The 27,991-nt window shown below is 43.8% G+C and overlaps 2 protein-coding genes across 6 annotated transcripts; both read right to left on the minus strand.

Annotated features, from left to right (window-relative positions):
* Window positions 1–451: 451 nt before the first annotated feature.
* LOC120047519 (rho family-interacting cell polarization regulator 1-like) lies at window positions 452–14,796 on the minus strand. Of its 5 annotated transcripts, none has more exons than XM_038993063.1 (17): window positions 14,536–14,796; window positions 11,033–11,117; window positions 10,566–10,687; window positions 10,373–10,451; window positions 10,178–10,201; window positions 9,995–10,048; window positions 9,635–9,784; window positions 9,272–9,335; window positions 9,071–9,114; window positions 8,846–8,971; window positions 8,449–8,597; window positions 5,898–6,006; window positions 3,597–4,289; window positions 3,231–3,508; window positions 2,872–2,968; window positions 2,640–2,775; window positions 452–1,035 (listed from the first exon to the last, which is right to left on the minus strand). In XM_038993063.1, exons 3-17 carry the CDS (start codon window positions 10,655–10,657, stop codon window positions 965–967), a joined length of 2,166 nt encoding a protein of 721 aa, XP_038848991.1. In that variant the 5' UTR covers window positions 10,658–10,687; window positions 11,033–11,117; window positions 14,536–14,796; the 3' UTR covers window positions 452–964. The 5 variants fall into 5 exon arrangements, with proteins under 5 accessions (XP_038848991.1, XP_038848976.1, XP_038848982.1 ...); XM_038993048.1 differs by having other exon boundaries at window positions 2,872–2,971; XM_038993054.1 differs by having other exon boundaries at window positions 2,872–2,971; window positions 14,516–14,796.
* Window positions 14,797–16,194: 1,398 nt separating this feature from the next.
* Window positions 16,195–21,815, minus strand: LOC120056211 (inactive serine/threonine-protein kinase VRK3-like). Its single transcript, XM_039004459.1, has 15 exons — window positions 21,625–21,815; window positions 21,058–21,284; window positions 20,840–20,983; window positions 20,547–20,684; window positions 20,273–20,413; window positions 19,943–19,998; window positions 19,770–19,836; window positions 18,647–18,731; window positions 18,018–18,120; window positions 17,822–17,914; window positions 17,605–17,737; window positions 17,375–17,495; window positions 17,197–17,255; window positions 16,965–17,101; window positions 16,195–16,656 (listed from the first exon to the last, which is right to left on the minus strand). Exons 2-15 carry the CDS (start codon window positions 21,281–21,283, stop codon window positions 16,633–16,635), a joined length of 1,527 nt encoding a protein of 508 aa, XP_038860387.1. The 5' UTR covers window position 21,284; window positions 21,625–21,815; the 3' UTR covers window positions 16,195–16,632.
* Window positions 21,816–27,991: the final 6,176 nt, after the last annotated feature.

Here is a 27,991-nt window from a genome sequence, read left to right on the forward strand (position 1 = left end):
CCTCCAACGTTCTACTGCTTGAGCTCCTAATCCTCTTATAAAATATTAGCTCAAAAGTATTGTGGAGCTCCTGCACCTAAAAATATACAGTACCGGCACCAAACATTTGTACAAACACCTATTTTAGTCCAAGTCAAGCACTGTGTATATCCCATATACCTCCTTCCAATTATCAATAATTTAGTTAAAGGTTAACATAATATTGTGGGAATATGTTTGGCAGTACAGTTTAGAAAGACATTAGTCTGGAAGTCATGGATGTAAAAGTGCTGCTTTTTGGGTAGTGGATGCCAGCACAGAACATTTGAGGGGTTTTGTTTCATTGTTGTCATTCTCAAATACTGATTTTAAAGCACACCGAAAGTACTCTCATAGAAATACCATCCAATGTAGTAGGTTTACCAACAGATTTTTTATAATAAAGTTTAAACATTTGAAAGCAGGCAACATATTTGCTCAACATTATTTATTTATATGAAACAGTAAATAATTGTATCTTTTATAGTGCACAATCTGTAAGTCATCCTGAAAATAAACAATGTATCAAAACTCTTCTTTATACTCATTCATATTCTTCTCTGGTTTGTAATAAAATATCATTTTCTTCATGTATTCGTTAACTGACAATCTTTCTGTAACTCGAGGCACTTTCTGATTGAAGAGGCTCCATTAGACTAAAAATGTCTATCTTCACTGTAAGGTGACTGTGTGTGTACACGTGGCCTTTGGATGAGTGGACAACAACAGTCATTCATGTTTTCAATCACAAGTGGAGTGAGGGAGGCAAATATATTTCTGTTCATTTGCGCAATCTCCACCTCCATGGCAGAAATCGCTTGTCTGATCAAGAAGAAGAGCGGAGCTCTTTGATCTGTTCGTGGTGAAATGGTAAGGATCTCTTAAGAGAGTGGTGGGATTAGGATGGCATCTGATAATGGTCTGAAGAAGTGGCATCTCCATTATGTTAAAGGACAGTGGTGGCTATACTGCTGTGGGTTGAGGAGCGGGGTTCCTCAACACAGGATGCCTCATCACCTGCATGAAGCATAAATACAACTTACTCTCCACCAATGACACCTCCACAATCAATACAGTGCATTCAGAAAGTTCAGACCCCTTGACTTTTTTCCAAATTTTGTTACGTTACAGTCTTATCCTAAAATGTATTCAATATTTTTTCCCCTCATCAATCTACACACAATACCTCACAATGACGAAGCGAAAACAGGTTAATAATTTTTAGCTAATTTATAAAAAATTTAGAACAGAAATAACTTATTTACATAATTATTCAGACCCTTTGCTTCGAAACTAGAAATTGAGCTCAGGGGCATCCTGTTTCCAATGATCATCCTTGATGTTTCTACAACTTGATTGGAGTCCACCTGTGGTAAATACAATTGACTGGACATGATTTGGAAAGGAACACACCGGTCTATATAAGGTCCCACAGTTGACAGTGCATGTCACAGCAAAAACCAAGTCAAGAGGTCGAAGGAATTGTCCGCAGCATTGAAGGTCCCCAAGAACTCAGTGGAACCATCAAGACTCTTCCTAGAACTGGCTGCCTGGCCAAACTGAGCAATCGGGGGGAAGGGAAGGGTCTGGGAGGTGACCAAGAACCCGATCGTTACTCTGACAGAGAGTAACGATCCAGAGTTCCTCTGTGGAGATGGGAGAACCTTCCAGAAGGACAACCATCTCTGCAGCACTCCACCATTCAGGCCTTTATGGTAGAGTGGCCAGACGGAAGCCACTCTACAGTAAAAGGCACATGACAGCCCGCTTGGAGTTTGCCAAAAGGCACCTAAAGGACTCTCAGACATGAGAAACAAGATTCTCTGGTCTGATGAAACCAAGATTAGACTCTTTGGCCTGAATGCCAAGCGTCAAGTCAGGAGGAAACCTGGCACCATCCCTACGGTGAAGCATGGTGGTGGCAACATCATGCTGTGGGGATGTTTTTCAGCGGCAGCACCTGGGAGACTAGTCAGGATCGAGGGAAAGATGAATGGAGCAAAGTACAGAGAGATCCTTGATGAAAATCTGCTCCAGAGTGCTCAGGACATCAGACTGAGGGAAGGTTCACCTTCCAACAGGACAATAACCCTATGCACACAGCCAAGGCATTGCAGGAGTGGCTTCTGGACAAGTCTCAATGTCCTTGAGTGGCCAAGCCAGAACCCAGACTTAAACTCAATCAAACATGTCTGGAGAGACCTGAAAATAGCTCTACAGCGACGCTCCCCATCTAACCTGACAGAGCTTGGGAGGATCTGCAGAGAAGAATGGGAGAAACTCACCAAATACAGGTGTGCCAAGCTTGTTATATTTCTATTTAACCTTTATTTAACTAGGCAACCTTTATTTAACTTGTAGCGTCATACCCAAGAAGACTCAAGGCTGTAATCGCTGCCAAAGGTAATTCGACAAAGTACTGAGTAATGGGTCTGAATACTTATGTAAATATGATATTTCAGTTTTTATTTTTTTATTAATTTGCACCTCAAACAAAATAAGTCTGAATACTTTCCAAATGCACTGTATATACAAATTACACACACATCTCGATCAACACCACTCACACTTCAAATCACTCTCAAGTCAGTAGATTCCCCTGTGTTGACCCTGCCCCTCACCATGCTCCTGTGTGGCAGGGATGTCCATCTCTGTAACCTGCTCCTCCTCCTTCTTGTCTTCCACTTTCTCCTTCTCTTTTTCTTCCTCTTCCTCTGTCTCACTGGAGGCCTGCAGCTGCTCGCTTCTCTCCTCCTCCTATGTAAATATTACATGCAAAGTTCTCTACAGTTCAGAACACTGAAACCTAAGGCACTATTTATACAGGCATACACCCATGATCATTATCATTACCTCAGAGCTGCAGTCTGCATCTAGAGGACAGTCCTCATTCCGGAAGCCTTCAGGGGCCTCGACAATGATTTCTATAACATCGTCCTCACACTCATCACTGCTGAGGAAAGCAAAAAGGAGAATATTACAGACCACAATCTGACACACTTAATCTGACATACACACTCACACACAGACTCTGACTCACTCTGTGTAATACAAAATATTGAGCAAACAGTTCTGTCTTATGAAATGGATATGAAGGATTTGTGCACATTCAAAGTAGCGTGAGAGTAGAGCATTAGTAAACAGCACTATGCAACTTCACCCAGTATTATACAAACTAAATCCACCATCCAGACTCAACTAAATTCACATACCATTCCACTTTCCAAACACTAGATGGCAGGATGAGTTCAGTTAGAGCCTGATACATAATAGAAGGGAATGCTGACCTCTCAGCAGAGTCCCTTGTCTCGTCTTCCTTCTCTTGTTCCTTCTCCTTCTCATCCCTCTTCTGTTCAGCTTCTTCCTCTTCTGCTTGTTCTTTCTCGTCCTCTTCTTCATCGTCAAGGTCAGAGTAGTTGAGAAAATCAAAGCTCTCCAGGGCAGTCTCAACTTCCTGAGTGAAGCTGAAGGACCGAATGTGAGATTGACCCTATGGAGGAAAGAGACTTAGTACACACATCACACAATTCATTGTCTACCCCACACACAATTACATTTCTACTGTCACATACACTCACAGTCACTGTCTCTTCTGGTAGTGTTAGCGCTTGTGGCTGGGTTGATTGGAGTCTGTGATTGTGTTCCGCGGAGGACTTTTCCTCCCTCAGTCCCTCTCCCAGTACACGGTCTGTGGGAAGAGGCTCAACTCCAGCCATAGGCTTCTCGGCCTGCAGTGTTGAGGCTGGAGGAGCATCACAGTGATCCACTGGGGTTGAAACACATGACTCTGGGCCCCCAGATCCAGGCAAGTCCAAGGCTTCATGCATGTCCTGGTTAGAGCAGTGAGAAGCCACACAGGAGACTTCAAGGTCTAAGCGGGGTAGGGTTTCTGGCGTTTCAGAGGACTCAACTGATTGGTCAGACAACCTGTTAGTCGAAGCACAGTCTATGGCTCTCTCACTGATATGGGTGAGAGATTGAGAACACTTCAAATGGCCATTCAGCAGTGTACACTTCACAGAGTCTGTTTTGCCAAATCCCTTGGTGGCGTCTGGCTCCCCTTCCTCCTGATTGGACAAGAGGGATGGGGTAGAGACGCTTGATTGGCGGGGGTTGAAGGAGATCTGGATAGTGGGTGTGGTCTGCAGGCTGTGAGTGGCCATCATCCTGTGTGTGTGTCCCATGGCTGGGCTGGAAGAGTCGTCTGATGATTCAGAGGAGTTTGACCAGACTGTACCATTCTCCAGCTCCCCTGGTCTCCTCAATAGAGACTACACAGCGATAAATGAGAGAGGGAAGAGGTGGGGGCAGAGGAAGAGAGAAAGATGTCATCAATAATAGGCAAGTCCATCTGACAAAACATGGAGAAAAAAATACATATTTATTTCCATCTGGAAAGGAGAATTTAAATTTCTATTTTGATGACCTGGTGTTGCTGTCATACAATTTTTTGTTTTGTATTTTTCACCCCTTTTGTCTCCCCAATTTCGTGGTATCCAATTGGTAGTAGTTACAGTCTTGTCTCATCGCTGCAACTCCCGTACGGCCTTGGGAGAGGCGAAGGTTGAGAGCCATGCGTCCTCCGAAACACAACCCAACCAAGCCGCACTGCTTCTTGACACAATGCCCATCCAACCCGGAAGCCAGCCGCACCAATGTGTCGGAGGAAACACCGTACACCTGGCGACCTGGTCAGCGTGCACTGCGACCGGCCCGCCACAGGAGTTGCTAGTGCACGATGAGACAAGGATATCCCTGCCAGCCAAACCCTCCCAAACCCGGACGACGCTGGGCCAATTGTGCGCCGCCCCATGGGCCTCCCGGTCGTGGCCGGCTGCGACAGAGCCTGGACTCGAAACCAGAATCTCTAGTGGCACAGCTAGCACTGCGATGCAGTGCCTTAGACCACTGCGCCACTCGGGATGCCTCCTGTCACACAATTAACTTAGCTAAAACATCATTAATGACAGAACAATTACACCAGAACTGCGCACTGAACATATGCTTTAAATACAAACATGATTTTCAATATATCTAAAGGACAAAATAATCAAATTCCCTAGATGGCACTGCATTTCAGAAAATTGCAATGATCTGACTACATGGACCAAGATCACTCACTGGCTAGTTCACATTTACCAAGTACAGAACACTGAAAATCATGACTTGTCTACAAACCACCACACACTAACCAGACCACCATATTTCAACTACAGACAACCACACTTCTTCAACTGTATGCAGCCACACACCAACTGTGAGTGTATTCGGCTGGGTGGAGAGAGCCCGTCCGCCAAAGTGTAACGGAACACCTCCAACGTTGACCAGCGTTGGCCCAGTCTGGACCTGCTCCGAGGAGAAATGCTCTTCGGCGCGGTGAGGAAGAGGAGGGAGAAATTGGACTACACCTCAACCACTATTAAACAGCTAATCGGACCACAGCTACATTCATACTCACTTCTGGTCTCACACATATCACTGGTACCCTCATTCACTCCACAACCAGACCTCCACTCTTCACACAACTCACTCCTATCCTCATACACTTCTCTCCTACATTTGCATAGCTCACCAATACACTCACACGCTCCACAACCCACTCTTGTACGCTCACACAGTCCTCTCCTACACAGCTCACTGATACACTCACACACTCCTCTACTACAATCACACACACCACTGCTACCTCTACAAACACAGCAGCCAGGGAGCAGCTGAAACAGAACAAAATTAAACTAATAATAGCAAGTCGTAATCAATGGTTATAATAACAACAATAAAACAATACAATATTAAGGTTTTACAGACAATTATGAACTGCTGACTTAAGCATAGGTTAAAGCTGGGGAGAGAGGCAGGGAGGACAAGGTGTGACTCACATAAAACACCTGCTCGCGCATGGAAGGTGTGTCTGGAGGGCTCTGATTGGACAAAAAGCGCTTGGAAACCGTACTGGAGGACGAGGTCTGGTCATCTTTATCAAACGGACTGAGAGAGAGAAGGATAGTGTGTGAGAGAGCGAGAGAGAAAGAGAGAGGGGGCAAGATACAGTTGAAGTCAGAAGCTTACATTGGTTCACAATTCCTGACATTTAATCCTAGTAAAAATCCCCTTTCTTAGGTCAGTAAGGATCACCACTTATTTTAGGAATGTGAAATGTCAGAATAATAGTAGAGAGAATGATTCTTCTCAGCTTTTATTTTCTTTCATCACATTCCCAGTGGGTCAGAAGTATACATACACACAATTAGTATTTGGTAGCATTGCCTTTAAATTGTTTAACTTGGGTCAAACGTTTCGAGTAGCCTTCCACAAGCTTCCCACAATAATTTGGGTGAATTTTGGCCCCTTCCTCTTGACAGATCTGGTGTAACTGAGTCAGGTTTGTTGGCCTCCTTGCTCACACACGCTTTTTCAGTTCTGCCCACAAATTTTCTATAGGATTGACGTCAGGGCTTTGAGATGGCCACTCCAATACCTTGACTTTGTTGTCCTTAAGCCATTTTGCCACAACTTTGGAAGTATGCTTGGGGTCATTGTCCATTTGGAAGACCCATTTGCGACCAAGCTTTAACTTCCTGAATGATGTCTTGAGATGTTGCTTCAATATATCCACATAATTTTCCTGCCTCATGATGCTATCAATTTTGTGAAGTACACCAGTCCCTCCTGCAGCAAAGCACCCTCACAACATGATGCTGCCACCCCGTGCTTCATGGTTGGGATGGTGTTCTTTGGCTTGCAAGCATCCTCCTTTTTACTCCAAACATAACGATGGTCATTATGGCCAAACAGTTCTTTTTTTTTTATGTCCTCTGAAATGACCAGAAGACATTTCTCCCAAAAATACGATCTTTGTCCCCATGGGCAGTTGCAAACCGTAGTCTGCCTTTTTTATGGCGGTTTTGGAGCAGTGGCTTCTTCCTTGCTGAGCGGCCTTTCAGGTTATGTCGTTATAGGACTCGTTTTACTGTGGATATAGATACTTTCGTACCTGTTTCCTCCAGCATCTTCACAAGGTCCTTTGCTGTTGTTCTGGGATTGATTTGCACTTTTCGTACCGAAGTACGTTCATCTCTAGGAGACAGAACGCGTCTCCTTCCTGAGCGGTATGACGGCTGCGTGGTCCCATGGTGTGGATACTTGCGTACTATTGTTTGTACAGATGAAAGTGGTACCTTCAGGCCTTTGGAAATTGCTCCCAAAAATAAACCACATTTACATTTACATTTAAGTCATTTAGCAGACACTCTTATCCACAAATTGGTGCATTCACCTTATGATATTATGATATCCAGTGGAACAACCACTTTACAATAGTGCATCTAACTCTTTTAAGGGGGGGGGGGGGGGGGGTTAGAAGGATTACTTTATCCTATCCTAGGTATTCCTTAAAGAGGTGGGGTTTCAGGTGTCTCCGGAAGGTGGTGATTGACTCCGCTGACCTGGCGTCGTGAGGGAGTTTGTTCCACCATTGGGGTGCCAGAGCAGCGAACAGTTTTGACTGGGCTGAGCGGGAACTGTACTTCCTCAGAGGTAGGGAGGCGAGCAGGCCAGAGGTGGATGAACGCAGTGCCCTTGTTTGGGTGTAGGGCCTGATCAGAGCCTGAAGGTACGGAGGTGCCGTTCCCCTCGCAGCTCCGTAGGCAAGCACCATGGTCTTGTAGCGGATGCGAGCTTCAACTGGAAGCCAGTGGAGAGAGCGGAGGAGCGGGGTGACGTGAGAGAACTTGGGAAGGTTGAACACCAGACGGGCTGCGGCGTTCTGGATGAGTTGTAGGGGTTTAATGGCACAGGCAGGGAGCCCAGACTTGTGAAGGTTTACAACTTTTTTTTCTGAGGTCTTGGCTGATTTCTTTTGATTTTCCCATGATGTCAAGCAAAGAGGCACTGCGTTTGAAGGTAGGCCTTGAAATACATCCACAGACACACCTCCAATTGACTTAAATTATGTCAATTAGCCTATCAGAAGTTCCTAAAGCCATGACATAATTTTCTGGAATTTTCCAAGCTGTTTAAAGGCACAGTCAACTTAGTGTATGTAAACTTCTGACCCACTGAAAAATGACTTGTGTCATGCACAAAGTAGATGTCCTAACCGACTTGCCAAAACTATAGTTTGTTAACAAGAAATTTGTGGAGTGGTTGAAAAACGAGTTTTAATGACTCCAACCTAAGTGTATGTAAACTTCCGATTTGAACTGTATTTACATTCGAGATATATATTATAGAAACAGCTGTATCGTGTGTTATTACTACTGACAAACTGAGTCAGTCTTGACACAAACAGTACTCTTTCTCTCACAAATGGTCTGGTTTGGCTATCACAATAGAATGGGGAGATAGATGAAGGTGGAACAGGGGTTGAGGTGGAGGGAGGTGAGACAGGGGGATGAATTGGTAAAGAGGGATGATTGAGGTGAGACTGACCTCCAGTTGACCTCTAGGTTCAGTTTTACTGTCCCCAAGTCGTTGATATCCACAGCAACCGTCTGAGGCAGTGGACAGAACAGGTCTAGTGTCTCACAAGACACGCTGCCAACCACCACGTGATTGGCCAAGCTCTTCAGCTCAGTCACCTTGGCAACCACAATGGACAAACAACCACAGTCAGTTGAATGGTGGCGGTAAGTGATGTTTTTTAGGACTATTGTTAAGTTCTGGATATTTTTGTGTACAATAATATGATAATAACATGGCAATACAGTAATAACATGTTATTATAAACATGTTTTTATAAACACAAACACTTTTATCCAGAGTTAATTACAGTAAATACTGATTTGATCATAAACACTATCATGCTCCATCAAAAGGGCTTTCTCACCTTGATTGACAGGAGCTCTGTGATGAGAGGCAGGAAGACGTTGTCCTCACTGTCCCACACCTGTTTACTGCTGACCTCCACACGACCTTTCATCCTCCAGCGCTGACGCCCGTAACGCATCAGGACCTGGGGGTCAAGGGTACCATCAGTGCCTCGTGTGTGTGCGCATACTGTATGTGTACACGTGTCGGTGTAGGTGAGTGTGTGTCAATGAGTTATTCTCACCTCATATTGGTCTCCTGCACACAACCGTGCATAGCCAATCAGACCTGCAATACAAGAGACATACAGTTACAGCACATAACATATGCACACAGGGAGAACACTAGAATGAGAGAGAGAAAGAGAGCGAGGGGGTGGTAAGAACAGATGGGAGTGAGGGTCAGAACAAATTGGTGGGAGGAGGGGGGTGAGAAAATGACTCACCTTTCATCTTGATGTGAAACTCTCCCATCTGGTTCTCCAGTTCACTCTCCAGCGAACACATGTGCTGCAGAGAGAGAGAGAGACGGAGGACGAAGGAGAAAGAGGCGAGAGAGAGAGAGGCGAGAGAAAGAGAGATCGAGAGAGAATGAGTCATTCATATCAATAATAATCTGTGATGTTTGTTGCCAAAGCAACATGACATTGCGGTCAAACTCTTATTTCTGATAAGTTACTTATTTCAAGACTTTACCTTACTTTCCATTCTGTAAATGGCTATTTTAAAAGTTAAAAGGCTCTATGAAAGAGCGAATAGCCTTGTTCTCTAACATCTCCCCAGTGTACCCATAAACCCCTGCCCCTTACCTCAGTGTACTCCCTGTAGCCCCTGTTGGCCTCATTCAGGCTCTCCCGTGCCTCCTTGCTCCCTGTGGCAGAGTTAAAGGCTGCCACCATCTTGCTGGCCCCATCCCGCAGCCGCCGCTGCATACAGTAAGCATCGTACAGCTCCTCTACCTGGAACGTTACAGCAACATTACAGCTGTGCAGAAACACTATGGTGATGCAGACCTGTAAAGATCCTTAATCTGCTACCAAAAAGTATTAGAGATGGTTACACTAACAAAACAGAGTTTACTCTGTAGTTACAACATTATGACAACACTATGACAAATGTATGGCTAACAGGTATCTTACTGCACTGCAAATGCACACACAAAGTCATACCTTGCTGAGGTGGAACTCCAAGCGACGCATAAATCTCTCTATAGCCTTCACTTGCTGATAAAGCACAAAGATCAAAGACAAGTTATTCGGTAATTAAATCACCCCAAAATGTACAAATTCGTTAGTTTATTAATAGAGTTGTGAATTAATACAGTCATCTCCCCTGGTGTGATTGAAACCCACCTTATCCAACTCATACAGAGACCCCTGCAGAGAGGAAAGGAGGTATATAAAAGTTAACATCATATTGCACACACTATTACTCTAACAGAATGTCCTGAGAAATGAAATGTCCCCTAAGTGGGATGGTGCGAGCAGCATTGGCCGGTGTGGTGATGATGGGTTAGTACTTGTCAGACTGGTGGTGTGTGTTCTCACCAGACGGCCATTTCTCTTGCTCTCTCTGATCTGCTGCCCCAGGCTGCCCAGCTCCAGCTGGTGGACCTGCAGGAATGACCTGAGAACACAGAATTGTGATGTCATTTCCTGTTTCACTTTGAATAATTTCCTGTATCGCTGTAGACCTGTCTGCTACAACAGTCAGGCCAGTCGTGTGTGTGTGTGTACTCACTGTAGGCCTCTCCTCAGTGCGGAGTACACCTCGTCCAGCCTCTCAGGCTGAGGTATTTTAGGGGTTGGGTTCTTGGTAGAACCTGTAAACATCCTGGCTCCTTTAGAGGGCGATGCCGTGAACTAAACACAGAGAGAGAAATATACTTTGTAATAGACATAGTGGAGTACTGAAGATTAAGAGAGAGACAATAACACACACACATGCAATGGTGTTTGCTCGTAGTGGCTTCATACTCCACAGGGGGTGATAAGTGGCTAGTACACACACAAGCAGCCAGACACACACAGACACACTACTGCCAATGAGTAGATTTGGCTCAATGAGGAAGATAAGGTTACAGTTCACAGACACTGCAGGGTGGACTTGCTTTTGTCTGCGCGTCAGCCGTCAGTGTGTTACAGTATTCAGGTCTGGAGAGTCTGTCTGTGTGTGGGTGTGCGTGTGATTGAGTGTGTGTGTCTTACCTGTGGAGTTAAGGTGGACCGCCCCTACTGCATGCTGGGAGGACTTAGCACGGCGGGGTGGCTACCACAGATCCTAGGACACATCCTGTAAAGGAACAGGAGGGAAGACATTACAGGTCGGACACACACGCTCTCTTCCTCCCCTTACTCTCTACCATACTCCATCCCACTCTATGGCTTATTTTCAAATGCATCCATTCCTAATATCCTTTCCTTCATGACCTTTGATGAGAAAGGACTAGATAAGTGATATTGTAGAAGACAAAATGCGTATGGGGAAGGAGAGCCATTTAACAGACCTGTTAGGAGTGTGTATTGGAGGCGAAGTCAGGTGCAGGAGAGCAGAGTGTAGTGAACAGACGCACTTTTTATTCCGGTCCAAAATGACAGCACAAAGTAACATAAAATGTGCCCAAACACAGAACATAGACAAAAAGTAATGCGCGTAACAATATCCACAATTCCAAAATACACGTAACACAAACAATCTTACACAAAGACATGATGGGGAACAGAGGAATAAATACATATGGATTGATTGGGGAATGAAAACCAGGTGTGCAGGGAACAAGACAAAACAAATGGATACATGAAAAATGGAGCGGCGATGGCTAGAAAGCCGGTGACGTCGACCGCCGAACGAACAAGGAGAGGAGCCGACTTCGGCGGAAGTCGTGACAAGACCACAGCCTAGCTCCCACTCACTTACTTCCCCTCCTTCCATCAGAGCTTGTCTACTGTGTCGTGTCCAATGCTATGTGGCTGCATTGTACATATCTCAACAACCACAACAACCAACACTGAATCCAGCAAACACTCTGTGATTTTGCTTCCTCTCTCTTTCTCCTTTCCTTCCCTGTTCCCCATTACCCCGGTTCCCCCCCACTTCCTCCCCCTCTACATCCAATCCTGAATACATGAAGTCTGATGGCTGACTCTACAGGAAATTCTACAGAGGAGCTTGGGCCAGGAATATATAACCATCTGTGTGTGCAAGTGTACACATATGAGTAGGAGTGTGTGAAAGAGTGTAAAACTGCCACTCTTCCTCCTGCTCATATATTCAAGGCATTTGTTAGATTGCACGTGTGTCCACCGTGTCATACGCATTACATACACACTACAAAATGTTCTGGTCGAAGTACTCTGGAAAAGAGAGTACAATAACAGTCTAAACAAGCAAGACACCAGCCACATGTACAGTCACCATGAACAGAGCCTCTCCAAGAAAAGAGCGTAATAAGCATTACAGCCACCCCACAGGGTAGGTGTCTTAGCTATGATAAGACAGTAACACAAAAGGATTAAAGGCTAAACTTGATCTTACTAGCGAAGGCCAAACCTAAATTAACACAAAGGTTCAGTAAATGAGCTGAGGCGAGGCTAAAACTCCACACGCCTGTAGATGAAACTGACATGACGACTCAGCAGTAGCCTACCTTTTACACAGAACACTCAAACCACTTACTACCAATTGCTATCCCAAACAGTGTTAGTTACCCTTACTCCACCCTGCATCTTTATGGTTGGGTGTTTCTGTGAGAGAGTAAGTGGCTGGCAGAGAGAGAGGGAGAGAAGGACGGATGGACAGATAAACAAAAATAATCTTAATTTGAAGCCTATTTAATGTACAATAATATAATGTACACATGCAACCTCTACCATCACCATGGAACTGTCCAAGTGATTTCTGGTCTAAGATTGTGAAATCCTTAGACCATGATGAATTCCAAGCGTCCACTTTAATCCTTAATCCAAGCCGGACGCTGAGAGGATTAGCTTGGGTTAGTCAAGGTCAGGTTTAGTTTTGGATAGAGGTGTGGTTTGGGTAACAAATCTGATAAATGATGGCTGTCTTTATTACATTTGATGGATTCTTTTTTTTAACCAGCCAACACATTCACTAACATAGACATACACAAACACACATACACAAACACACATACACAAAACACAGCAGCCCCCCACATACACCTCTCATCTCAGACATGAACCTCCAAACACACACATGCCGAAACGCAATCCCTGCCAGTGCCATCTCTTGATCCAGGTGTAGACTGCAGTAGATCTATATTTGTGATGTTTATGTTTTTCTGTGTGTGTACCCCTTTCTTCACCAGTGTTAGTGAGCAGTTGATGGGATCATTAGCTATTATTAATCCTCTCCACAGGCGACTCGCACACAAAGGACAGATTGTAAGAATTACCCCACGAGTTTCCATAGAGCTGTTCCCACACACTCAGCAGGCCAGCGCATGAGCAGCAGGCCACTCTCTCACACAAACACACGAAGCCATACTCCATGGACTTTATGCAAACCATCCAATATTTCTTGACCGTCCTGCTGTAGCCTACTGCAAGACTTACTCCACTGTATCTTTGTAAGATTTACTCCAGATTTACAAGGCCTTCGTGTGAACGATCTCCCTAAAAAGGGTTAGAATTACAGTAATAGTCAGTGAAGAGATTCATATATATATTTTTTGCCTTTATTTAACTAGGCAAGTCAGTTAAGAACAAATTCTTATTTTCAATGGCGGCCTAGGAGGGTTGTGGGTTAACTGCCATGTTCAGGGGCAGAACGACAGATTTTTACCTTGTCGGCTCAGGGATTCGATCTTGCAACCTTCCGGTTACTAATCCAACGCTCTAACCACTAGGCTACCTGCCACCCCAAAGATTCATTAATTCAATGAAACCATGAGGTCATCATTGTGAGACAGTGGCCTTGCACTGTTGTGCATGTGGAACTTTGTCATAAATTCATTCAAACTATCCTCCACTACACAAGCAGTGAGTTACATTCAGGGTAGGGGTGATGGGGACTGGTCCCCTGCATGAGTAAACTATTTAACACAGATTATAAAGGAAGGACCATGTGGATAGATGCAGAGAAACCCATAGACAGATTGACAGACATCCAGTGGTGTGAAAAAAAAGAGATTAGAGATTACAGGATTATCGTCAAAAACACAGACAAAAATGGACGACATAGGCCATGGCGAACAACTCCAAAACAGCCACTTGCGCAGCGTTTAGGATGCTCCACTAAATTGGAACATGGTCTCAAAGTTTGCCACCCGGTAAACTCGAGATCCTGGACTCTAGAGCCAGTGGTTGTGGATGTTTTCGCCTCTGGGTCACCAAAAAAGAAAAGTAGGATGTATTGTCGGTCACGTTATGGGTGATAACCACAGCGTGACATCTTCTCCCCAACCCCAAATCTCCCCAACCTGGCTAAATTTTACAACCCCCCCACTGTCCGGTAGAATGAAAAAAAATAAGAAAATGACTTGGCCCTTTCAATTTGAACAAAACCAAGCCTAGTTAAAAACGTTTAGTAGCCTACCAGAACATCTTCTTATGCGCAATCTGTCACTTTGCCACATAGCGGAAGAGTTTGAGAAAGCCGTAAATAACACTGTAAACTACGCTATGAATGTAACCCACCGGATTAGAAAATAAAAGGGAAATTATTCTTACAAGTTGCTGTTGATACGTACATGTCCATAGGATCCGATGTTTCATGCGCCGCTATTCCGACCAGAGCACGAGAGTCCGATGTTTCGATGTGAGAAAAAAAAGGTAGGCCTACCCTATTTCAGCATGGGCGCTGTCCTGCTATCCTTACTCCGAATCCCAACAAATGTTTCACTTTGTCACTGTCACTCTCTCTCATCTCCTCCCCTCCCCCTCTTCTCCTGGCGACGCCACAGGGTTAACCCCCCCTAGTAAGGGGTGTGGCGTTTGGGGTAAACGGAAAAAGCGCGTCTGTTTCTGACTACAAGAATCCCGTTATATCTCGGGAATAGGAAGGGGAGGTGCTAATACATTTTTCATAAACATCGACGACGTTTCTGGATTTGCTTGCAGTGTTCTGGAGCCATCAAGCGTCGCACATACCCATCTGCACTTAGGGCCAATAGAAACAGCTTCTAACACTTATATTTCTTTCCTTCTCTTTCTCTCTCACGCACACAGAAACAACGTTTAATACAAGGTTATATGGGCCATGTGTGGAGTAGGCTATAGCCTTAATGTGTGTCTGCGCATTAAAGCACTACCTATTTTCCTTCTCAAGTACAGCGAGCACCTGGGCTATGTAAGCGTTTTGTGCAGGGAGTGGTTGAGAGGTCAGCCAGTCTCTCTGAGAGTGGGTATAGTTCTCCCTATACTGAATTATTCAAAAGGTCTGATGAAAATACCCTTCCACAGCATAAACTAGGACGCCGAAGTTTGTGATGTTTCCATGACAACAGTATGTGTTCTCTGGTGCTAAATATAGAACTGTTTCACATATGTATTTCTTACACCAGTATAGTGGTTCACACAGAGATCCTATTAAATTACTAGAAGGGCTATGTCATAAACCCTCAAAGTTCCAGAAAGGTGTGAACATGGCAGCTATATTGGTCAGGGAGAAATCCAAACCAGTCTAATTGGAATGAATGGTAGTGGAGGTATAATCAGAGGTTTACTTATGCAGGAAAATAAAAGGCATATAAACAATTAACCTATAACAGCACAGAGGCTGAAGAGGTAGCCTAACATCTTTATGGAACACCTAACATTTTAGACATCATCCCTAAATGTGTATTTTCTCAGAAGAACTGCTATGGGAGGAGGATGGAATATATGCAGAGGGCTACAAAAGGAGTAAGATAACCACAGAACTTTGAAAATGAACAGGATTTCTCTGCTCCCCCCTTTCATGGGACTTAAAGGTTCTCTCCGTCTTATAAATCTGTAGCCTAACTTCTTTTTCTCATAGCCAGCAGCCTCACAGGGAGTCCCCACCGTGGAAGTGTCCTGGCCTAAAAACTGCTCCCTCAGGGAGGGACCCTCTGTTATACAGAGGGGTCGTAAGAGACGCACAAGTCTAGATGTGACAAGAGCATGTTGGTTAGTCTGTGTTGTATAGCTCCATCTGGCCTCCATACACAGTCTTCCACCATGTTGCTCACATCACAAACATCAACTTCTGACAGATGAAGGGGGTCAACAACTATCTAGGGATATGAGCAGGGAACTGGTTTGGAATTGGGCCATGATATCTACTCATTCAGATCAGTGTACTGACCCTGAGCACTCAGGGGTTCACAAGAACAGTGTTTCACAATCAACACCAGAAACCCCAAAGAAATGAGCACATACAGATAAACAGTTGAATTAATAAAAGCTCTTTAATAACAAAGTATTATCCTGTGATCAAACAATACAAAAAGTAAAATGCACATCTACAACACCTAACTGGAACAGTGCACATTTTTTGTACTTACAATCATTACCACCCCGACCAAAGGTTATTTGTTATAAACTGTATTATTTCATAGGTTAAACATTAACTACACACTCACTGCCACAGCGCCAACCACTGCTGACAATAACACAGTACAGCAGTGCTCACTAACCTGGCATAACCAGGAGTTTCTGTGCACTGCATCTCCAGTGAACTTAATGAAACGCACCTTCACACACCCCTCCTTGAGTGCACTCCAACATAATAAAAACACAGCAGGACTCACCACATACAGTCATGAAGTCAGCATTTTAAAAACAGTTGGCTAAAAATCCCATTAGTGAATTTTCATCCCGAAGTATCATCTTCCTCCGATCGCTTTCATCTGAAGAGAGATACAGAAAAACATTCAGACTGGTGTAGAGAAGTAAATTAGTTCAGTAGATAACCTGAACAGGTAGCGGTGTAAGGATGAGTGGTCTAACCAGTTGGAAAGGACATGTTTCTGGTCAAACCTGCTGGGGCGGGGTTAAGGGAAAGTAATGAGTAATGTCAACTAAAAGATGTTGGACCCCACTTGTTAAGTGGTGGTTGTGGGGTGAGGGAGGTTCCAGGTTTCTGTGGTCATCTGACGGTTTTCTCAACTGGAGCTTGGGGATAGAGTGGAGGTTGTGTGTGTGGGGGTATTCTGACCTGCAGGTCAAGGGGTTGCTCCAGTGACCCTCCCAGCTTCTGCAGAGCTGCACTAAGGCCTGCCCTCAGAGTCCTGTAGTCTGGCTGGTCAGAGTACTGCAGAGCCATCACCTGAGACAGGTAAACCTGCAGCGCACCTGATACATAGTACACACAGATGCATTATATCCCACGCACACACAAAACATATTACGCTGCATACAAAAACGAATCACAAGAAAACTGGACTTACTCGAGACTTTCTTCTGTCCGAAGCAGTGATTCAGGAGACCTGGAACGTCCTCCATGTACCTGGATCATTACAGTGAAGGGTCAGGTTTGGCCACTCACTCAAGGCTTTACCATTTCATAAATACAGAATAACATTATCATAATGGCTTTGTTGCCATAGTGAGGACCTCAGCTCTCACCTCTCCTTCTCCGTGGCAACGCGGGCTGGTGTGTGTGTGAGGGAGGTCCAGGGCAGTGACCCTGTGTACCAGCGCAGCATGCAGTAGCCCAAAGCCTGCAGGTCACTACGCCGAGACGGACCTAGAGGTACGATCACACACAAACACTTATGGTTGGTAAGAGGCAACTTGTACCTCCTCCACAGTATCTGAAGGACTGCAGATGATTGACAGGCTGTAAGATGACTCACCTGCTCCCTTGTGAGACTCCAGGCTTATAAAATCTATGGCTCCTTCATGTGGTGTTCGGCTGCCCTCACGGTACTCCACATGCCGGCCACCAGGAGAGTACCGGAAAGCATGGCAGTACCCTGAAAGGTATACCTACACACATGCATACAGGAATAAGAGCATAGTAGAGGGGTCTGGCAGCTACACAAACACACAACTATACAAACGCACTCTAACCTGTGTTTGTTGTACTGGGCTGATGTAGATGTTTTCAGCATGAATGTCTGCGTGAACATACTCATTTTCATGGATGAACTCCAACACATCCAACTGGGAGAGGAGGGAGAAAGGCAAAGTCAAACATGAAGCACATCAGATAGGGAATCCTATAAGTCATATCAGGGCCTCTATATGAGCCTGATAGAGCACTCACTACTCTGCAGGCCAGCTGAAGGACCGCTTTCTCAGACAGGAGCCCCTCCCCATCATCCATGAAAGACTGAAGAGTTTGGCCCATGCTGGAGAAAATCAAAAACCTGAAACAAAAACACAAATCAAATCTTATGTCACATGCACCGAATACACTTATTGTAGACCTTACAGTGAAATGCTTACTTACAAGCCTTTAACCAACAATACTTGAAGGTGTTAAGTAAAAAATAGAAAATAAAAATAATTCAACAGCAGCAGTAAAATAAGCGAGGCTACATACAGGGGGTACAGGTACAGAGTCAATGTGCGGGGGTACCGGTTAGTCGAGGTAATTTGTACATGTAGGTAGAGTTAACACGACCATGCATAGATTATAAACAGAGTGAAAGCAACGTGAAAGAGGGGTCTGGGTAGCCCTTTGATTAGCTGTTCAGAAGTCTTATGGCTTGATGGTAGAAGCTGTTAAGTCTTTTGGACCTCGACTTGGCGCTCCGGTACCACTTGCGTGCGGTAGTAGAGAACAGTCTATGATTACACATTCTAAACACACATACAAAAGCAAAAACACACATATCCCCCATGTGTACAAGCATGCAGCAAACACACATCTCAGTGTACGCACTCACACACCTGTAAGAGTCTGCATGGAGACCAAATCCTACACAGGTAGGAATCCCAAGGAAGTCCATCTTGGCATGCTTTATCCACTTGTCCACTAGGGGGAGACAGCATCACAGCAGTTAGAAAGGCTCATTAGTAACTAACAGAGCCTCTACAATGGGCTTCCACCACCAGTAGTCTAGTCAGTCATATACAAACCAAACAATTCCTTCTACTCTATACCTCAGCTTACACAACTTACATGGCCACCTATAGGTACCCATCTGAGTTGCCCATTCACATGACAATTTGCAGCTTTACATTAATATAAGGATGTTCCTGCCAAGTAGCGCCCTACGGGCAGTGGTGTAAAGTACTTAAGTAAAAATACTTGAAAGTACTACTTAAGTCGTTTTTTGGGGTATCTGCACTTTACTATTCATATTTGACTACTTTTACTTCACTACATTCCTAAAGAAAATTATGAACTTTTTACTCCATACATTTTCTTTGACATCCAAAAGCACTCATTACATTTTGAATGCTTAGCAGGACAGGAAAATGGTCTAATTCACACACTTATCAGGTGAACATCCCTGGTCATCCCTACTGCCTCTGATCTGGCGGACTCACTAAACACATGCTTCGTTTGTAAATGATGTCTGAGTGTTGGAGCGTGCCCCTGGTTATCCGTAAATAATAAATGATCCCGTCTGGTTTGCTTAATGAAAGGAATTAGAAATTATTCATACTTTAATTTTTGATAGTTAAGTATATTTTAGCAAATACATTTACTTTTGATACTTAAGTATATTTAAAACCAAATACTTTTAGACTTTTACTGGGTGACTTTCACTTGAGTCATTTTCTATTAAGGTATTTTTACTGAAGTATGACAATTGGGTACTTTTTCCACCACTGCCTATGGGGTAAACATCAGTGATCTGCAAGCCCTCTCTGTGACCTGCTTATGAAAGGATATTGTAACAATCTTGGCTTTGTATTCTTTAGAGCTTCTGTCAAATGTGTTACTGTACGGCCAGACCTACTTAAATGCGTAGACAGCTATGGTAAGAGGATGGGTAATGCAGTCAAGGGGTCCGTTTAGAGCTGAGGGCTGGCCAGGTATACGAAGGCAGATCTTGATACTCACCGGATGAGGGCTTGGCAGCTCTCTGGAGGAAGTTCTGCTCATTAAACATCTTCCCGTCCTTAGCCCCCTGCAGAAGAACAGACATCAGTATTCACCACATAACACACAAAGCAACACTGTAGCCAACATAATCATTCTATATTAGAGAACACAGTCTGTGCAGTTACACTCACTAGTTTGAGGATGTGCTTGCAGTCACTGGAATTGGCACCTGGCCCATTCTGCCGGACTGGGGAGAGATTGAATACAAAAAAAAAAAAGTGTCTGATTAAATCACCCTGGTCCATGTTTGACACTCCATCCTGTGTGAAAGTATTCTTCAATCCTGGTCCTCGGGGTCCCATAGGGTGTTGCAGATGTTTGTTCCAGCCCAGTACTAACACACCTGAATCAGTGAATAGTCAACTAATCATCAAGATTTGTTGGTGCTAGCCTGGAACAAGAGCCTGTACACCTTGAGGGTACCCTGGACCAGAACTGAAGAGTGCAGTGTAACCTCTCACCTCCATAGAACATCTCTGCATCGCTCTGACTCAACAGTTTCACAAGCCTCCATTTCCTGCCAGTTGTGTCACAAAGCTCCTCCCCTTCCTGCAGTGGCTCCACAGCACATGCTCGCTTGGCCTTCTTCGCCTTCCCCTTGGCTACACACACACAGGAACATGCATATACACGCACACATACGAGGGAGGGGAAAAAAGGACCCAAACCATGAGGACAGGCTGTTGGTAGTCATGTGTTTTTATTAGTTGTAAAGTGGCTGTAGTTTAGACTCACCTGTGGAGGGGGACCTGGGGAGAGGTGAAGAGCCAAGTGAGGAGGCCAGCTCCACAGACGGTTCATTTTTTATCTGTTCCACTTTTGGGGTGACAGCACGTCGTTTCCGTGGAGACATCACAGATTTGTGGCTTTGATCTGCCGATAGGGAGGACACACGTTTTCCATATATATATATATATTTTTTAAAAGCATCAATGTGACAATTACATTTCCAAAGCCCGACAATGTCTACGATCATTACCTTTCCTTCATTACCACTGATGATAATCATACTGCCCCCGTCCCCTTACCTGTAGTACGTGTCGGGGAGGCAGTGACAGGAGGACTGGCTATACTACTAGGAGTTTCATCGTTCCGGGCCACGGGGACTGAGTTGCGGGTCCTACGCAGTGGGGGACGGGTCGACACTGAACTGGGGGTCGCACAGACGAGACCTGTAAACAAACGAGAGATGTGACAAGAGCATCTTTTCATCTCCAGAAAAAGAACCCCCCTCCCAGCCCATTACCTTCTGTGTCCCAGCCAGTCAGTTGTCCTGTGCTTGGAGTAGGACTGCTTGCATTAGCAGTCATGGTTACACCATCAGTGACATGAAGCAGAGAGACTCCAGAGGAAGCAGCCTCCACAGGTCCAGAGGGGTCCACAACACACTGCAACTTGTCCCCACAGGAGGGGCAGAACCGGAATCCAGGCTGTAGTTTGGTGCCACACTGGGGGCAGAAGTGGAAAAGCATCCTGGAAACACAGAACGATGTCTAATTAGATGTTCTAGCTATAGCTAGATATTGTACACCTTTCCTCTTTGACTTTATTTGGTCTGATCTTGCCGAAAAACACAAGTTGACATTCTTTACCATACAAATATACATAGAAAACCAAGCTAAATGCTCACGCTAAACCTAGCTAAATGCTCACGCTAAACCTAGCTAAATGCTCACGCTAAACCTAGCTAAATGCTCACGCTAGTTATCTCAGCGGTGTTATTAGCAAAGCAAGTTTAGACAGCTGCCATCTATCTCCTATCGCTAGCTAGCGAAATAAATTGGTCTAGCTTCAGCTTGTTCTGCTCTGGTACCTTGTTCTTTGCAATCACGGGGACCTAAATTTGTCAATAAAGATACATCCACCGGTTTCTTATTTCTAGCACATTGCAGAGCTGGAGATCCAGTGAGAGAGATTAAAACATTAAAAAAACTAAGTTACTGTGTGAGCCAGTAGACAAAAGAAAAGTGGTGGAGACCGGAAGCGGGTATGTAATCATTAGCAAAACAGTTGCGTTTTGCAACAAAACATGAAGGTCCCTCCCCGTTTCGTTACGTTTGCCTCCAGAAACGGTCATGCATGTACATGTATTTACCTGGAGTGCCTGAGGGTGGCGCTGTTAGTAATTACTACGTGTGATCATCTGTACTTGCACTTGACTCATGAAATCAGATTGTTTTTTTTTTTTAAATGTAACTAGGCAAGTCAGTTAAGAATAAATTCTTATTTACAATGACGGCCTACCGGGAACAGTGGGTTAACCGCCTTGTTCGGGGGAAGAACGACAGATTTTCACCTTGTCAGCTAAGGGATTCGATCCAGCAACCTTTCGGTTACTAGTCCAACGCTCTTGGTTACCTGCAGCCCCAGATGAACGTTGTTCTTTTACCCGCCTCAGTGTGCTAATATATTACATGTTGTCAGTAGTTAAAAAGTAATACAAAGGAAAGCTCAACATTACAAAACATGGAACAAATGACACCACCAACTACTCTGAACCTAGAGGAAAATCTAGCTGAAACTTGGGTGTGTGGATCCATAAATTAAACCTTTATATCACAGCTATATCATCATATCTGCTGCTTAAATAGCACACACAACTACCTCATCCCCATATTGTTACTTATCCTCTTGCTCTTTTGCACCCCAGTATCTCTACTTGCACATCTATCACTCCAGTGTTAATGCTAAATTGTAATTATTTCGCCTCCATGGCCTATTTATTGCCTTACCTCCCTACTCTTCTACATTTGCACACACTGTACATCGATTTTTCTATTGTGTTATTGACTGTTCGTTTGTTTATGTGTAACTCTGTGTTGTTTTTGTCGCACTGCTTTGTTTTATCTTGGCCAGGTCGCAGTTGTAAATGTCAACTTGTTCTCAACTGGCCTACCTGGTCAAATAAATGTGAAATAAAAATAAATAAAATAAAAAGCTAGTGGCATCTCAGAGAAATCCGAAAAAGTGAAGTGTGCCACAATCCTGCACGTAGCCGGAAATACTTTTGATTTTGACGATGATGTAGATGACTTGGATGTATTAAAGTAGCTTTTCCGAACGTACTGTGAGACAAATCGTACGTACCCGAGGCGTATCTTGTAATGTACTGTTCGTGAGAGACTTGAAAACGCTGAAAGTGAGTGCCGATTCCGTGCAAAAATCCAACTGCAGGGTAGTGACGTATTCTGGCCACCAGCTAGAGCCAAAAGGCAAGAAACTCCAATGTCAATACAAAGACAGTGTTCGAACTGGAATTTCAAGTGACATAAGATGCACCTGCAACACTTGGAAGATCAGCTTGTCTGCAAATGGGTTAATAAATAGAATATTCAAGCTTGAACAAAGGACAGAGACTGACATTTGGAGTTTATATGAAGATTTATTCACAGGACTTGGATGTGTTGCAGGAGTTCATCACATACAAATAGACCCAGAAGTAACACCAGTGGTTCCCTCACCCAGAAAAGTGCATGTAGCACTAAAACAAAAACTTGAAAAGGAACTGAACCGCATGGAAAACATGGATGTCATCGTCAGGCAAACTGAGCTTACTGAATGGGTAAACAGCTTGGTGACAATCGTGAAGCCAAACAAAATATGGGTATGCATTGACCCACAGGATCTCAACAAAGCCATCAAGAGAGTACATTATCCTTTACGTACCATTGATGAGGTAGTTGCTGAAATGCCTAAAGCCAAGGTATTTTTAGTAGTTGATGCAAACCAAGGATTCTGGCAAATCCAACTGGATGAAGAGAGCTCCTGACTCTTCACGTTCAATACGCCGTTCGGGACGTATTAATTCAAGATACTGCCGTTCGGAATTGCGTCCGCTCCAGAGGTGTCCCAGAGGTGCCTCGCACAGCATTTGGAAGGTCTGGAAGGTGTCATAAACATCATGGATGACATTCTTGTCTGGTGTGATGACACAGAGCAGCACGGCCGGAGACAGACAGCTACTGGACAGCGAGAGAAGCATCAACTTGAAACTGAATAAGGACAAGTGCAAAATCCGAATGACAGAAATTCACTACATTGCATGTGTTAAGCAAAGAAGGCCTGAAACCAGACTCCGAAAAGGTCAGACCAATACAATAAATGCCAGAGAACAAAAGCAGCTCTTCAGAGGTTCATGGGAATGTTGCAGTATCTCAAAGTTCATGCCAAATCTCTCAGAATGTGCAGTCTGCAACACACACAAAAACAACAACCAAAAGAGAGCCACTCATGTCATCCAATCCCAGAGAGAGCTTGTGCAAAAGTTGTAGTGGACCTCTTCCATTACAACGACACAGAATATCTACTATGTGTGGATTACTACTCTAAATCCCCTGAAATCTCCAAGCTCAGTGGGACAACAAGTAAACATCATTACAGCACTAAAGTCAATATTCGCAAGGCATGGGTTGCCTGATGTTTTGTGTTCCGAGAATGGAAGACAGTTGGTGATTCCAGAAATGTCAGAGTTCTTTACCAGCTGGGAGTTCAAACATGTCATGTCGAGCCCTAGATTTCCACAGTCAAACGGCCAATGTGAGAGAGCAGTTCAGACTGTGAAGAACCTGTTGAAAAAAGCACGAGACAGCAACAGAGATCCTTACATAGCTCTCCTTGAGTATAGAAACACACCCCTGGATGGAGTAGGTCTCTCACTTGCATAACAACTAATGGGAAGAAGGCTGAAGACAAAGATTCCGACATCAAAGAGATTGTTAAAGCCAGGACTCTATCTAGTGAGAGAAAGAGAACTGCAGGTTTTCAGTGAATTTATGTCAATCACGAGGATCAATTGAATCCTGCGGTGCAGGAAAATTCTGTGACATTAGTGATCAAATTAAGATATTATACCTGTAGTTGAAATAATTTAAGTTATGTTGACCTCTGACCTGTCCACAACATTATTTACACAAAAAACAAATGGTTCTAAGGGTTCCACTATGGCTACAACCCTTTTTGGGGCTATAAACAACCTTCATGGTTATTTATGGAGATTGAGGTTGAGGAAGGATTTATAGAACCAAAGGTTCTTTGTAGATACTTTTGAAGACCCATACAGGTTTGTTTTTAATTCTGGTTAGCCATATTATATTGTAAAAATTCCATAACTTTTATTATTGTGTTAATTGATAAGTTGAATCAGGTGTGCTAAATCTGGAACTGCTGGGGGGGGGGGGGGGGGGGGAGTCGCTGAGGAGCGACCACTGACTTAAGTCAACCTTTCTCAATTGACAGAAGGCCATACGCAAGTCTTTCACAAGACACGGTCACTGGTCATATACTGTATAATGGCATAACACAACACATTAGATAAACTGGAATGACACTCAGTCATGTTTGCACAAAAAGAGCTGTGAGGAAACCACGCCCCAAAATATTCAAATGACCCGCAGCCCCCGGACAATCTAATTATCACTAAAAGAGCAAAGAACCCCTTTGTGAACTGAAAGAACCATTGAAAAGCTAAAATGGTTCTTGGAGTTATGGTTCAACATAGAACCATCACCATTCCCAAATAACCCTTGAGGAACCCTCTTTTCTTAGTGTGCAAGTGAATCTATAGTCCACAAGATGCTGCAGGCTACCTGGAGAAACACAACAATTATTGACAAATGTGTTGGCTATAGGCCGTGGCATGCCGGGTATAATTATTATTTTTTAATCTGCTGTTGTGCCCTTGAGCACCTGCTCACCATCCAGGGGCACTGCACAGTGGCTGACCCTGTGCCTCTCAACATGAGCCATGCTTTTCGAGTGTTCAGGAGTGATTAAGTTCTACTTTATACACATGCAGACAGGCACAGACAAACACACACTAATTTGCATGCATTATTAGAAAACAGAAACCAACCCCCTGCTTCATGAATTTGCATTTGAAAACATGGATGACAGGTTGAAATAAACTCCAGAGGGTTAGATTTAGGCTACCTAGAAACAACTGAACAGAAACATCCAGAAGCGAGACATAGCAGATACAAACACCAATGGAAAGACCTGAGGTCGAGGATTAATACCTCACCAGGACAGTTGCTTGAGAGACAATGTGGGTGCGTTTCGGACATGTTTTCCTCCTCACTTGGACTGCGATGAATGTCAGAGTTCAAAGCTTCAATTGTCAGAGTGAGTACTTCATCTGCACCAACAGAATTACAGCTACAAAACACAATTACAACTGTACAGTCCACATCATCATTACATCCATGCTACAATCCTCACATCTAAACTGTCATACAGGTGAGACCTTCCAGCTCTTATTTAAAAAATATTTAATCATAAATGATTGCGTCTCTTTGAGCTGCGCAATCATTATCATTACTGTATTAATTGATCTACTACAATACTGTAGAACTGTGCTTATACAGTATAGTCCTGTTTACACCTGACTACTTTTTAGACAAATAAAATGCCTGTTCAGTGGTGTCGAAACCTTCTCTAAAGGTTAAGTCAGCACTTTAAAAAAATATATCTTAGTTTACGCTTGCAGAGAGACAAAAAAGCCATAGCTGACGCGCTTACAAGGTGGCATATTCCAATTGTCTGAAAAGGATATGATTGTATCAAAACAACATGTTTCTTTTGTTTACATGGTGATTTGTGATTTTTTTTCTTTGTTTCTTTTTCCTAGTACAAAGGTGCTGTGAGTTCCATAACAGTCAAATATACAACTGTACGACAGAAAATAAGATGATATGTCAAATGGTATGTTCATATCTTCTATGCAACTGCAAAATTATACTTCTGGAACAGGATACTTGCAAATATAACGGCAATTTTACAGGTAGGTGGATCTAGCATTCAAACACTTTGGTTTGGTGTGTGGATTTTATGGTATAAAATGAAGGACGATTACAGCCATGTATAAAGTTTGGCTAAGGTAAATGCAGTTGATACTGTTAAATGTTAAACTCTGATCCTATCAATTCCAACACACCAGGGGAACTTTATGAAGCAACCATGCTGTTTAGAAGCCTCAGTCCGCTACATATGCATCTTCACTCTTTCTATTTTTTAGAGAAATGCTGTTCTTCCACTACCACGACAACAGCCACTACTATTACCAACACCTCCATAGAAACTACCCCTAAAACTAAAACTGCTACTCTTTCTTCAACTATTGAAACAACTCCTGTACCCTTGACCACTCCTTCCTCTCCCCCCATTACCTCACCCAGCTCTACTACACCTTCTCCAATCCCTTCCACCAACACCTTTACAACTCCTGTCCTTACCACTACCACAACTCTCACTACTTCAGCTACGTCTCCTGATCAGGGAGTCAGTCTTGCTGTGGAGATTAATCTGACAGACTACACTGGGATGAAAGTCTATGCATCTGCAACCAAGGTGAGTATAATCAGGTCTGCCCTACACTTTTAGAAAATAAATGGTTATCTACAACCTAAAGTGTTCTTTGGCTGTCCCCATAGGCAGGGCCGGATTAAGAAATCATAGGCCCCGGCGCTTTAGTTTTTAAAATGTATTTATTTATATATATATTTTTAAATAGGGCCCCCACACTTCCTGGCACACCATCATTCTCTGTAAACATGATGGGTTTGTCACTGGTACAGTAAATACACACACTGAACAAAAATATAAATGCAACATGTAGTGTTGGTCCCATGTTTCATGAGCTGAAATATAAGATCCCAGACATTTTCCATACACACAAGCTTATTTCTCTAAAATGTTGTGCACATTTGTTTACATCCCTGTTAGTGAGCATTTCTCCTTTTCCAAGATAATCCATCCACCCGAGGTGTGGCATATGAAGAAGCTGATTAAACAGCATGTTCATTATACAGATGCGCCTTGTTCTGGGGACAATAAAAGGCCACTAAGATGTCTCAAGTTGAGGGAGTGTGTAATTGGCATGCTGACTGCAAGAATGTCCACCAGAGCTGTTGCCAGAGAATTTAATGTTCCTTTCTCTACTGCCTCAACGTCATTTTAGAGAATTTGGCAGTACGTCCAACCGGCCTCACAACTACTTTTTCTTGCCACTGTGTGTGTGTGTGTGTGTATATATTATATATATATATATATATAATGTAAAAGTTATTATTTTTGTTGCCTCCGGTCCCCCACGGGCCTGGGCCCTAGCAAAGAACCCTTTTGAGTATACATACAGCATATCAGATATACGCAACCTCTACCTTCCAATACATATCAGCACCAAA

Source organism: Salvelinus namaycush, chromosome 1, assembly GCF_016432855.1.
Source record: "Salvelinus namaycush isolate Seneca chromosome 1, SaNama_1.0, whole genome shotgun sequence".
Classification (NCBI taxonomy): domain Eukaryota; kingdom Metazoa; phylum Chordata; class Actinopteri; order Salmoniformes; family Salmonidae; genus Salvelinus; species Salvelinus namaycush.

Excerpts from the sequence above, each read along its gene's own strand:
- LOC120056211 (XM_039004459.1), bottom strand. The coding sequence starts at position 21,283 with ATGCTTTTCCACTTCTGCCCCCAGTGTGGCACCAAACTACAGCCTGGA. Across the intron at positions 19,837-19,942 it reads GCAAGCACATCCTCAAACTA|GGGGCTAAGGACGGGAAGAT; the intron begins GTGAGTGTAACT and ends GTTCTTCTGCAG. Across the intron at positions 17,915-18,017 it reads TTCAGCTGGCCTGCAGAGTA|TTGGATGTGTTGGAGTTCAT; the intron begins GTGAGTGCTCTA and ends CTCCTCTCCCAG.
- LOC120047519 (XM_038993048.1), bottom strand. The coding sequence starts at position 10,657 with ATGTTTACAGGTTCTACCAAGAACCCAACCCCTAAAATACCTCAGCCT. Across the intron at positions 9,115-9,271 it reads GTTTCACATCAAGATGAAAG|GTCTGATTGGCTATGCACGG; the intron begins GTGAGTCATTTT and ends CTTGTATTGCAG. Across the intron at positions 2,972-3,230 it reads AGTGTTTGGAAAGTGGAATG|CAGTGATGAGTGTGAGGACG; the intron begins GTATGTGAATTT and ends TGCTTTCCTCAG.